This window comes from Aquarana catesbeiana, linkage group LG09, assembly GCF_042186555.1.
Source record: "Aquarana catesbeiana isolate 2022-GZ linkage group LG09, ASM4218655v1, whole genome shotgun sequence".
In the NCBI taxonomy this organism is placed as follows: domain Eukaryota; kingdom Metazoa; phylum Chordata; class Amphibia; order Anura; family Ranidae; genus Aquarana; species Aquarana catesbeiana.
The window spans coordinates 39088271-39101117 of NC_133332.1; the positions used below are offsets into that span (position 1 = coordinate 39088271).

Below are 12847 nucleotides of genomic sequence, written 5' to 3' on the forward strand. Positions count from 1 at the left end.
GCCTGGTCATGAAGGGGGTAAAGCCTTCCAGAGGCCAAGTGGTTAAAGAGAAGAATAGAACTTGGATTATCTGTTTATTGCGGTCCTTGGAGTTTTTCCCACACATCATGTCAAGCAGACTACAGTAACACCAGAACAGGAAGTGAGGAGAAATTTCCCCAGCAAGGCGTTAGACCCGTATTGCTCATGATCTCCCTGTAGCTGATCCTGTCCTCATTACTGACTTTCCTTGCCTTGTTCTGTGCGGGTTCTTTGTATGGAGGCAGCCTGGGATAGACAGAGCTTTGCTTTCTGATATCTGTGATCCTCCAGCAAGGAGAACAGTAAGCGGCTCATAGAGACTTTACCAAGTTTCACTCCAAATCTGGAGAAACTCACAGCCAGAGGCAGTCCATTGTCCATCTTCCAGAAGACGCATTGAAAGCGAGGCTGTAGATGTTAGACACAGGAGCGATCTCCTCCACCCCCAGCTGAGATGTATGCCGTGATTCCTGATTTCACATTCTAGTGACGGATCGGCCCCTCTGCCTCATCCCACAGCTGAGCTGTCATCTGCTGGACGTTTTAAGGCATGTAAGTCCTCTGACAATAAAAACAGTATTACACTATATTTCCGTTTTTTGGCTCATTCTTGGGAGAGCCAATCTTTACAGATCTAAGATAAGGATAAGGAGCATTTGGGATTTGCATTGAGTGTAAATCAGAGGATCACCATTCACCATCTATGATTGTATGAGGTTTGATCAATATTGGAGATGCTCGATTGAAGTTCTAATTGGCTTGGAGGATCCTGGTTTGCTGAGGAAGTTTTCCATACTTTATGCCTGGTGGTCACCTTGTGGCCAGAGACATCTGGTGAGCAGATTTATTTGTCACTTCGGGTGAAGCATTTTTTTCACAAGAAACTATCACACTGCACTTTATGAAGGCACGGTGCTGGAGATTTCACCCACACAGAAGAAATACACCCATTTATATTTGTTTCACAGATATAATTATATTTGTTTCACATTTCTCTATATTGGACTGGTTTTATATATTTTATGGTATATGTGTTGATTATTATGTCACACCTATGTGGGTCTGGTTGACATTCATATGTATATATGGTTTTGCGCCCAATTTTTCACTATTTTTATTATTCACTGCCAGAGGCAGCCGTGCCTGAGATCTCACTCTGCAGATATGAAGATGGAGAACAGAACCCCCCCAATCCACCCTCACATACCAGGTGATCTGCAATGTATGGGAAGAATATACAGTATTTCACAAAATTGAGTACACCCCTCACATAAATATTTTATTATATCTTTTCATGTGACAACACTGAAGAAATGTCACTTTGCTACAATGTAAAGTAGTGAGTGTACAGGTTGTATAACAGTGTAAATTTGCTGTCCCCTCAAAATAACTCAACACACAGCCATTAATGTCTAAACCGCTGTCAAAAGTGAGTAAACCCCTAAGTGAAAATGTCCAAATTGGGCTCAATTAGCCATTTTCCCTCCACGGTGTCATGTGATTTATTAGTGCTACAAGGTCTCAGGTGTGAATGGGGAGCAGGTGTGTTAAATTTGGTGTTATCGCTCTCACTCTCTCATACTGGTCACTGGAAGTTCAACATGGCACCTCATGGCAAAGAACTCTCTGAGGATCTGAAAAAAAAAGAATTGTTGCTCTACATAAAGATGGTCAAGGCTATAAGAAGATTGCCAAGACCCTGAAACTGAGCTGCAGCACTGTGGCCAAGACCATACAGCGGTTTAACCGGACAGGTTCCACTTAGAACAGGCCTCGCCATGGTCCACCAAAGAAGCTGATTGCACGTGCTCAGCATCATATCCAGAGGTTGTCTTTGTTAGTGCTTAGAACATACGCCTCACACCGCATCAAATTGGTCTGCATGCCTGTTGTTCCAGAAGGAAGCCTCTTCTAAAGACGATACACAAGAAAGCCTGCAAACAGTTTGCTTAAGACAAGCAGACTAAGGACATGGATTACTGGAACCATGTCCTGTGGTCTGATGAGACCAAGATAAACTTATTTGGTTCAGATGGTGTCGAGCGTGTGTGGGGGCAATCAGGTGAGGAGTACAAAGACAAGTGTGTCTTGCCTACAGTCAAGCATGGTGGTGGGAGTGTCATGGTCTGGGGCTGCATGAGTGCTTCCGGCACTGGGGAGCTACAGTTCATTGAGGGAACCATGAATGCCAACATGTACTGTGACATAATGAAGCAGAGTATGATCCCCTCCCTTCGGAGACTGGGCTGCAGGGCAGTATTTCAACATGATAACTGCCCCAAACACACCTCCAAGACGACCACTGCCTTGCTAAAGAAGCTGAGGGTAAAGATGATGGACTGGCCAAACATGTCTCCAGACCTAAACCCTATTGAGCATCTGTGGGGCATCTTCAAAGGGAAGGCGGAGCAGCGCAAGGTCTCTAACATCCACCAGCTCCGTGATGTCATCATGGAGGAGTGGAAGAGGACTACAGTGGCAACCTGTGAAGCTCTGGTGAACTCCATGCCCAAGAGGGTTAAGGCAGTGCTGGAAAATAATGGTGGCCACACAAAATATTGACACTTTGGGTCCAATATGGACATTATCACTTAGGGGTGTACTCACTTTTGTTGCCAGCAGTTTAGACATTAATGACTGTGTGTTGAGTTATTTTGAGGGGACAGCAAATTTACACTGTTATACAAGCTGTACACTCACTACTTTACATTGTAGCAAAGTGTCATTTCTTCAGTGTTGTCACATGAAAGATATAATAAAATATTTACAAAAATGTGAGGGGTGTACTCACTTTTGTGAGATACTGTATGTGTTTCTAATGGCATAGTTCACACCAGTGCGTTCAGTTCCAGGAAAAAAATAGTACATCTGCACTGAACTGGAACATGGTAAAACGCATCAAAAATGCACCGGAACGCACCTAAATACATTGAAGGTGAAGAAAAACAAGGGGGAAAAAAAATGCACTGGAACACATTAAAAATGCACATGCAGAAAAACATCCGGACTACGTTTCTATTGTGTGAACTGGCCCTTAACCACTTAAGGGGGAGTCGTTGCAATACTTTGTGCCACACCATATTTGCGCAGCGGTCTTACAAGCGCACTTTTTTTGGAAAAAAATAACATTTTTTGAATAAAAAAATAGGACAACAGTAAAGTTAGCCGTTAGTTAATGTTATGCTGAGTAAATTGATACCCAACATGTCATGCTTCAAAAATGGCACCCGCTCGTGGAATGGCGACAAACTTTTACTCTTAAAAATCTCCATAGGCGACATTTAAAAAAAATTCTACAGGTTGCATGTTTTAAGTTACAAAGGAGGTCTAGGGCTAGAATTATCGCTCTCGCTCTACCGATCACAGAAAAACCTCACATGTGTGGTTTGAACACCGTTTTCATATGCAGGCGTTTGCTTCTGCATGCGAGCTCGTCGGGGCGTGTTTAAATTTTTTTTTCTTGTTTATTTTAGCTCTTATTTTTTATTTTTACACTGTTCTTTTAAAAAAATAAAAATAAATTGTGGCACATCCTATTACAAGGGATGTAAACAGGATAACAGGACCAGCATAATAGGACTTCTTAAATATGAGATCTGGGGTCAAAAAGACCCCAGATCTCATATTTACACTAACATGCAATAAAAATAAATAATTTTGTCAAAAAAAAATGGCCCTTTAAGAGCTATGGGTGGAACGGACGTTTTGACGTCGCTTCCGCCCTGCTATGATATGGAGACGATGATATGGAGACGTCCCCTCACTGGTTTCCATGTCACACAAGGGACAACATCCGATCGCCTCCGCTGCTGCTGACGGATCCGGAGCGCGGCGGGATGGGGGCCCTCACCTGCCACTGATAAAAGTGATAATGCGGCAAATCCGCCTCAGAGACCACTTTTATCTCGAAGTGGACCGCCCACCGAAGAAGAGAATATCGGGGTTATGGCAGCTAGCTGCTACCATAATAACGATATTCCTCTTCAAAGTAGCAACATAAAACTGTGGCGGGCGGTCCGTAAGTGTTAAGTGTATCAAACCACAAACAAACACGGTTTCTACTTTTGGACAAAGTGGGAAGTATTGGTACGCCTATCATGTTTTCCTATTATACAGGCCTAATTTAGGGAGATTTATCCTCACTTTCTTTCCTTCTGACAGACAAACAGGAAGTGAAAGATAATCTGCAACAAGGACACAAATAAAAACCTGACTGGTTTACTAAAGAAAATCATGTTATTTTCAGCATTGCTTTTAGAGAGTTACTCCCACTTCCTGTCTAGTGAAACTTGTCACCAGGAAAAGAAATGAGGGGAAATCCCTCTAAGGGCCACTTCACACCACAAAAATGCACTCCAGATTTCTGCATGCGCGTTAACGTGTTTTTGATGAGTTTTTGGATGCATTCCAGATACTTTTTTCTTTTTTCCTGCTTTGTTTTTCACTGTACTGGAGTCTGGTGTGTTTTTGATGCATTCCAGTACGTTTTACCGCATTCCAGTACAGTCCAGTGGAGAAAAAATGCAGCATGTTTTACTTTTTTTCTGGAACTGGAATGCCCTGGAACAGACCACACTGGGGTGAACTATGCCATTTGAAACCATATAATCTACTATCCATGCGTTTTTGATGCAGAAAAAAATGCACTGGTCTGCATGTGGTGTGAACTGGTCCTAATATCTGTGTTCATTAGTAAGCAGCAGACCCATAGCACTTTTTTAAATAACATGTTATACTTAGGCCTCATGCACACAGGACTCTACTAGAAGCCAGCACTGTTTTTGCAGAAAAAATGGCTGACGCTGGTAAAAGTGTCTAAAGCTTTTACAGGCGTCGAGCTCTTGGACGTTAATTCATTTCATTGGCCAGAATAATAAATTTATTCTGGTCATTGAAATGAATTAATGCTCAAGCATTAACGTTTAGCAGCTGTTAGTAGCTTCAAGTGGTTTTTCTCCCCAAACTTTGCTGCTCCTGAACGCACTAGCTGTTTTTTTTTTTCCTACCTCTAAAAGCTCCTGCCACTAAACGCTGCTAAAAGCCTGTGTGTGCATGGACAGACTAACATGGAGGGGAGTTTAGAGGCAGCGAAAAAAAAAAAGTCAGACGCCCAAAGAAGCAGCTGTAAAACATCCTGTGTGCATGAGACCTTACCTGCACTGTGTAATGGTGCAGGTAAGAGCAGCCCGGATCCTCCTCTTCTGGGGTTCCCCTGCCAGCGCTCCAGGCTCGTGCCCCCATAGCAAACCCCCTCCTGAGCCGGGCTCTGGAGGGGGAGAAAGAGGAGGAACTGCTCTCATGCACAGTGTTGAATTAAGATCAGGCTCAAGTAAGTATAAAGGGGCTGGAGGGAGCTGCACACAGATTTTTGCTTTAATGCAGAGAATGTGTTCAGGTTAAGAAACTTCAGCCTTTAGAATCACTTTAAGATTGAATATTACCACAATGCATGGGTCACAGCGGGCCCTTTACCACGTGATCAACTGTCAGTCAATGACAGCTGATCACGGAAGTCAACAGAAGCCGGTTACCAGCTTTTTTTTCTCTTCACGCAGACAGCTTGAAGAAAAGAAGAAAGCTGCTAACCAGCTTCTGTTAGACCCCCTTCACACTGGGGCGGTTTGCAGGCGCTATTGCGCTAAAAATAGCGCCTGCAAACTGACCTGAAAGAGCCGCTGCTGTCTCTTCAGTGTGAAAGCCCCGAAGGCTTTCACACTGGAGCGGTGCGCTGGCAGGACGGGAAAAAAAAGTCCTGCTAGCAGCATCTTTGGAGTGGTGAAGGAGTGGAGTGTATACCGCACCTCCACCGCTCCTGCCCATTAAAATGAATGGAACACTGCGGCTATACCGCCCGCAAAGCGCGTGGTGGTTTTTAACCCTTTCTCGGCTGCTAGCAGGGGGTAAAACTGCCCCGTTAGCGGCCGAATGCCGCCGCTATATCGGCGCTTTACCGCCGACGCACCTCCTGCCCCAGTGTGAAAGGGGCCTTAGGGGGACATCAGTCCCCTTACTGTCCACCAGTGTCACCTATCAGTGAAGAAAAATGACCTGTTTGCAAAATTTTAAAATATAAAAAACATTTTGCTTCCCCCCCCCCTAAATTTTCTGTTTTTGTTTAGCAAAAAAAAAATAAACCCAGAGGTGATTAAATACCACCAAAAGAAATCTCCATTTGTGTGAAAAAAAAAAATGATAAAAATATCATATGAGTACAGTGTTGTATGACCGCGCAATTCTCATTCAAAGTGTGACAGCGCTGAAAGCTGAACATTGGCTTCGTCAGGACGGGGTATAAGTGTCTAGTAAGCAAGTGGTTAAAATATTTATTAATGCAACACAATTTTTATCTTATAGATTTAGTATGAATTTTGTAAGTTATGTTTGTGTGCACCAATAATGATTTCTATAACCATTTGTGTAACTATCATGGGGTCTAAGAATCAGTAGCCCTATTGTTTTATTCTATCAGTCCTATGCTTCCGGAAATACATGGTGGTGGGGAGGAAGGTTTAAAAGCTATGAATACTGTAATGAATAAGTGAAAGTTGCATAAATAGTTTTACCTGAGGGTAAAAGTTGAGTGCAAGGCCTGGCAGTGAAAGGGTAAAATCACACCTAAATATTAATTTACCATCTTCAGTATTCTCACCAATGTGAGCCACTGAACATGTTTTTCCAATGTACCCCCCAGGATGTCTCAGATCAGTCCGGCTCACGTTTTAATGCATTTTTTTACTTTAATTGGCCAGGCAGATGACTTGCTATGGATATTGTCAATGTTTACATATTGTTTATTCACTTTAACCACCTGGCGACCTCCCTATAGCAGATTTATTGCTACAGCAACTTGGGCTCGATTCACACTTGTGTGATGCAGGAACCAGCGCAATTCCTGTACGGGTTCCCTCATCCCACCTGAATCACCAGCGGTTCACACTGACATCTGCAAACCGCTGTGCGTGTCAATGTAAAATTAATGACACCCCCAGCTCTGATCGCAGTGCAAGAATGGTTCAGGAATAAGATTGCATAGGTGTGAACACCCATGTGATCCAATTCCAGTGCGGACCAAAAAAAAGCCTCCTGCACCATTCTGGTGCGAATGCGATGCAATTTCAGCCATACAGTTTGTGTGGCTGAATTTGCATCGCACAGACATCGCATGTAATCTGCACAGCAATGCGGTGCGAATCAATGCGATGTCTGTGATCACCCAAGTGTGAACCCAGCCTTATAGTGGGACGGCAATTTTGCATTGGACAATCTGACACTTTGTGGGAATCAGTGACAGTAATAGTGTTCAGTGTTAAAAATATGCACTGTCACTGTACTAATGACACTGGCTGGGAAGGGGTTAAACATCTAAGGCGATCAAAGGGTTAAATGTGTGTCTAACCAATGTATGTGTACTGTGAGGTGCTTTTACTAAGGGATGTGCTGTCCTCCTCCTCCCCGATCAGCGGGTGCTGGCGGTCATCCATTGGCTGACACTTGCTGATTGGCTTGTACAGTGACCAATCACAGCACAGCCTGGGTGCTGGCAGCCCAGCTCTAAGGTGGATGCAGAGGACAGAGACTCACCACACAGGGCGAGTCTCAGCCCATCTGAATGAGCCCTTAACTGACCTATCAATCAGTTTTGGGTGGGATTACACTGACCACAGACATATAATGGTGGTGAGACATCATTTCCTGCATCAACAATCCGCCATCCTGCACCCCCTGACCGCTGTGTACAATCACCCCTGGAAACTAATTCTACTGAGGAAGCCGGGTCACATGACTGGAAGACCCAATAGGAACAAAGACAATCACATGGGAGAAGTCTGTACAGCCGGCATCATCAAATGGCAAACTGAGTAACAGTTCTATCCGGACCGCAGCATCAAATACATGGCTGAGTGTCTTCTAAGTCATTCCTCCCGGTGACTCCTCTGCCATCCTGTATCATCACTGTAATTGGGCAGTTGCAAGGATGCTGGGGGAGGGGGAGAGGGGAGATGCCATATGAGCCTGTGCATGTAGCACACAGTGGGAGTGGGTGTCGGCTTGGAGTGGGAGGAGCTGAGGAGTGTACAGAAGAATCAGCAGTTACTGTATATAGCCCCATTACATTACATTATAACATCTTACCTCCGGTTTGGTTGAAACGGCTCATCGCTGTCCTGACATTGTGTCTGAATACAGGCTCATTGCCTTTTGCGCCCTGTGTCTGTCTCTCCCAGTACTCAGGTCCTTCATTCTTCTCCATCCATTGAGTCACAGGACGAAATAGATGAGAGTCGCTATTGTAATTTATGAATTCATGTTCATCTACATATCCAACGATGGAGAACTCCGGAAAATCTGATCCTTTATCTGAGACCGCCGTGTAATAATACCGCAGAGTGTGTCCATCTGTGAGAGAAATACAGATTATACATACATATACACACACATATACATCGAGAGAGACACATACAGACCTTACATATCTCCGCACAGTGTGACGGTCATAGTAAAATTCCAGATAAAGCCTAACCAGTCTTAAAAATGCCCCCCTCCCCCCCCATTACATATGTCGACTAACCTGTGTAATAAAGATGTACATACCTACCTATGTTCAGCACACTCCAGCCCAGTCTTGTGTCAGAGCCCCCCGGTAATAGCCATTTCTATGATACATAATCCTCATGTGCACAATAAAATCTTTAAAAAAAATAAAATCATTGATCAATTATTAGGGATGCGGAAATCACATCACCTGATGCCCAGGACATGCAGATCCAGGCAGGTGGAGTTATTTTTTTTTTTACATTTAGCCCAAAAGTGATCCAAGCGGCTGATTATCCGTTCAATCTATTTTAGAAGCAGTGGAGGGTCTCCCACCGCTTGCTGGTGTTTCTTGGGGTTACCGTTCTCACCGGCGAGCGCAGGAAATGATCCAAAGCTGACCATAGTGGTGAGGGGAGACCAAACATTTCCAGTTTAGACTGGATGTAAACATTTTTTATGTTGGAAAGCATCAGATCAACTTTTTTTTTTAATCTGATGCTTTCAAGGGTAGAGAAATCCAGGATCTGCCAGACCCCAGATGTCTCCATAAAGAGGACCTGTCTATGCTTTATTGCTATCGCAAGGGATGTTTACATCTTGTGACAGCAATAAAAGAGTCATCCAAAAAAAATAAATAAATGAACGGACAGTGTAAAAATATTTTTAAATAAAATATAAAAAAAAAAAAATTAAAGTGCCCCTGTCCCCGTGTGCTTATGCGTAGAGGCGAATGCATACGTAGGCTGCACACACATATGTAAACAGTGTTCATACCACACATGTGAGCTATTACCGCAAACATCATGGCGAGAGCAATACTTCTAGTACTAGACCTCCTCTGTAGTTCCAAACTGGTAACCTGAAAAAATGTTTAAAGCTTCGCCAATGGAGATTTTTAAGTATTGTAGTTTGTTGATATTCCACGAGAGTACACAATTTTGAAGCGTGATGTGTTATGCTGTGTACGCACAACCGGAGTTTGACTGAACAAATCTGTGTGGGCTTCATCGGACCTTCAGCGGACCTTTTCTGTCGAAAATCAGACAGACTTTGGATTTGGAACATGTTTCAAATCTTTCCGACGGATTCAAGTCCGGTCTAAAAATCTGTTCGTCTGTATGCTAGTCCGACGGACGAAAGACAACGCTAGGGCAGCTATTGGCTACTAGCTATGACCTTCCTTATTCTAGTCCAGTCGAAGCTCATCACGTTCGAATCTGTCGGACTTTGGTGTGATCGTGTGTAGACATGTCCGATTCGTTGGAACTCCGTCGGAACTCCGTTGAAAGTCCATCAAAAAGTCCTTCGGAGTTCAGTCCATCGAAAGTCCGGTCGTGTGTACACAGCATTAGGTGTCTATTTACTTGGTGTAACATCTTTTATACATTTTACCAGTTTTGGATATTTATTACATTTTATTCTCTAGGGCAGTGATGGAGAACGTTGGCACCCCAGATGTTTTGGAACTACATTTCCCATGATGCTCAACTACACTGCAGAGTGCATGAGCATCATGGGAAATGTAGTTTCAAAACATCTGGGGTGCCAACGTTTGCCATCACTGCCCTAGGGTCTCTGCTACAAGAACATATATAATATTTGGAGGTTTTAAGCAATATTCTAGCAAAATAAATGCTAATTTTAACTTGTAAACAAAAAATGTCAGGAGGCCTGGTCTTAAAGTTGTTAACGGAGTGGGCACCTGAGCTTTATTTGGATGCTTAGGCCCCTTTCGCACTGCCACGACTTGAAAGTCACAGCAATTTTGCAGGCACGATTTTGCTGCGATTTCAGGGAATGCCTGTGTAAACTTGAGGCCTTTGGTCCTCAACTCACATCAAAGTCGGACCAAAGTAGTACAGGGACTACTTTGAAGTCGTGCGACATTAAGTTGCAGATATAAATGGTTATCATTGGGAATCATTTGTCATGCGACTCTGATGTCCAAAGTCGCAGGAAAAGTCACACAAGCATGAAAGGGGCTTTAGCATGACTACCCAAGTGCTTTCATGTGTAAGGGTAACCTGAAGGAATAAAGTTTTTTTTCCCCTCACTGGGGCCGACGCCTCAATTTACTTACTAGGCAGATCTGCTTCTGCTGAGCATTAAAGCCTCGTACACACGATCAGATTGTTGGCCAACAAAACCGTGGACTTTTGTCTGAAGGACGTTGGCCCAAACTTGTCTTGCATACAAACGGCAAGGAATTCTCGGCCAACAAACACGAGCGTAGTGACGCACTACGTGTTTTCTCAGCTCTTTAGCGCCACGCTTTGGGTTCCTTCTGCTAATTTTGTGTTAGTAGAAGTTTGGTGAGTGTTAATTTGCGCTTTTCTTTCATGATTTTCAGTTTGTTTCTGAATGATCGTTCGTCAACCAGCCATGTTGCGGAATCGGAGGAGATAACGTGTTATTTATTATTGGCCTTGGAGTTACTGCTTTGACCCAAGTCCAGTCCAGGAACAGGAGGAGGAGGATTTCTTAGACCAAAAATTTGTTGCTTTATTAAGCGTGACCAATTATGTTACATGTCTTTGCTGCGGGAGCTCCAGGAGAATAATCCGGATGATTTTCGGAATGATCTACGGATGACGGACCCCTGCTTTCACCAACTCTTAGCATTCTTGACCCCTTATATTAAGAAGCAGGACACATGCATGAGGCTTTTATTTTATTTTTTGGTTGCATAATTATTTGATTTGGTATATTTTCTATATTTTTGGATGCATAGAATGCACTTTTTGGTTAAGTTCTATTGGAAAATAGCATGTCTAATTTTATTTGTTTTCTTTTTTTAATGCACAATAAACAAAATTGTGTAGAATAATACTTGGCTATGTGTTTTACTTCAAATGACAGTTTGGGAGTAGGCAGTTACAAAAAAATACAATATAAAATTGACAAGAAACACCAACATAGTTGTATCTTTGTTCTTAAAAACTACGGGATAATGGTGTTGTGGTAACTTGAAAAAAAAAAAAAAAATACCGTATATACTCGAGTATAAGCCGACCCGAATATAAGCCGAGGCACCTAATTTTACCACAAAAAAACTGGGAAAACTTATTGACTCGAGTATAAGCCTAGGGTGAGAAGTGCACAGCTACTGTAAGTGAAAAAGAGGGTCAACAATGCCCATTTGCAGCCTCATTGTGCCCATTTGCAGCCATAGGTCCCCCAAATGTGAAACTTGGTAGTTAAGGGTTCCTAGATGCCCCCTGGCTGCAGCCAAAATTTTGGGTCTCTGGACCCAAAGGGTCCCGAAATGACATTGCTGCAGATGGACACAGTTGACGGAATTTGGGGCCCCAAATCTCAGGGCCACTTGGTGCTAGGAACCCCAAATGTGGTGTGCAAACCCAGTGGAACTAGCACTACAATATATCCAAAGCTGGGGTTCCTAGCACCAAGTGGCCCCGAGATACGGGGCCTCAAAGTCCGTTCGGAAAATGTCAAGCACATTTCTGCAGCAGAGAATGACATTTTCCAAACCGACTTTGGGGCCCCGTATATCGGGGCCACTTGGTGCTAGGAACCCCAGCAGTGCTAGTTCCACTGGGTTTGCACACATAATTTGGGGTTCCTAGCACTAAGTGGCCCCGAGATACGGAGAAAAAATAGAAAACGTAATTCTCTGCTGCAGAAAAGTGCTTGACTCGAGTAAAGCCGAGGAGGGGGGGGGGCATTTTCAGCACAAAAAATGTGCTGAAAAATTCGGCTTATACTCGAGTATATACGGTAATATTATTCTTGATATTACTAGAAAAAAAAATGCGCTTTTAAATACGTTTGGCAGAACTCCATCAGTATCACCAGCAAAGCAGCTTCATTATTATCCTATTAAAGAAGAGAATTGTGCGCTGCATTTTGAGATTTCATAATTTACCGCGTCACGAATTTGAATTCTCCATTACGAATGCTAGTTTACAAGACCGACCGCTTACGGCTCGTCCTTGGTTCCGAGCATGCGTGTTTGTACTTTGGACTTTTGTCCGACGGACTTGTGTACACACGCTCGGAAAATCCGACAACACACATTTGTCCACGGAAAATTTTAAACCTGCCATCCAACATTTGTCCATGGAAAATTCGACAATCGGAGCATACACATGGTCGGATTTTCCGCCAACAGCCTGTCATCCAACATTTCCCGTCGGAAAATCCAATTGTGTGTATGAGGCTTAAGACAGCCCGACACCCAATCAGTGCTCGTCACACTGCAAGGTCTCACCCCTCCCTGCTAGTCCTCAGGTCAGTGCTGGAGATAGGCAGGTGAGAAAGAGATAAACAG

At 43.5% G+C, this 12847-nt stretch overlaps 1 protein-coding gene across 3 annotated transcripts in view; it reads right to left on the minus strand.

The window, feature by feature from the left end:
- Positions 1–12847, minus strand: part of LOC141107526 (class I histocompatibility antigen, F10 alpha chain-like) — a 107260-nt gene that overhangs the window by 76702 nt on the left and 17711 nt on the right. For all 3 annotated transcript variants that reach the window (XM_073598317.1, XM_073598319.1, XM_073598320.1), the window contains exon 2: positions 8155–8418. In XM_073598317.1, coding sequence (XP_073454418.1) covers positions 8155–8418 — 264 coding nt within the window. The remainder of the gene's footprint in view (positions 1–8154; positions 8419–12847) is intronic.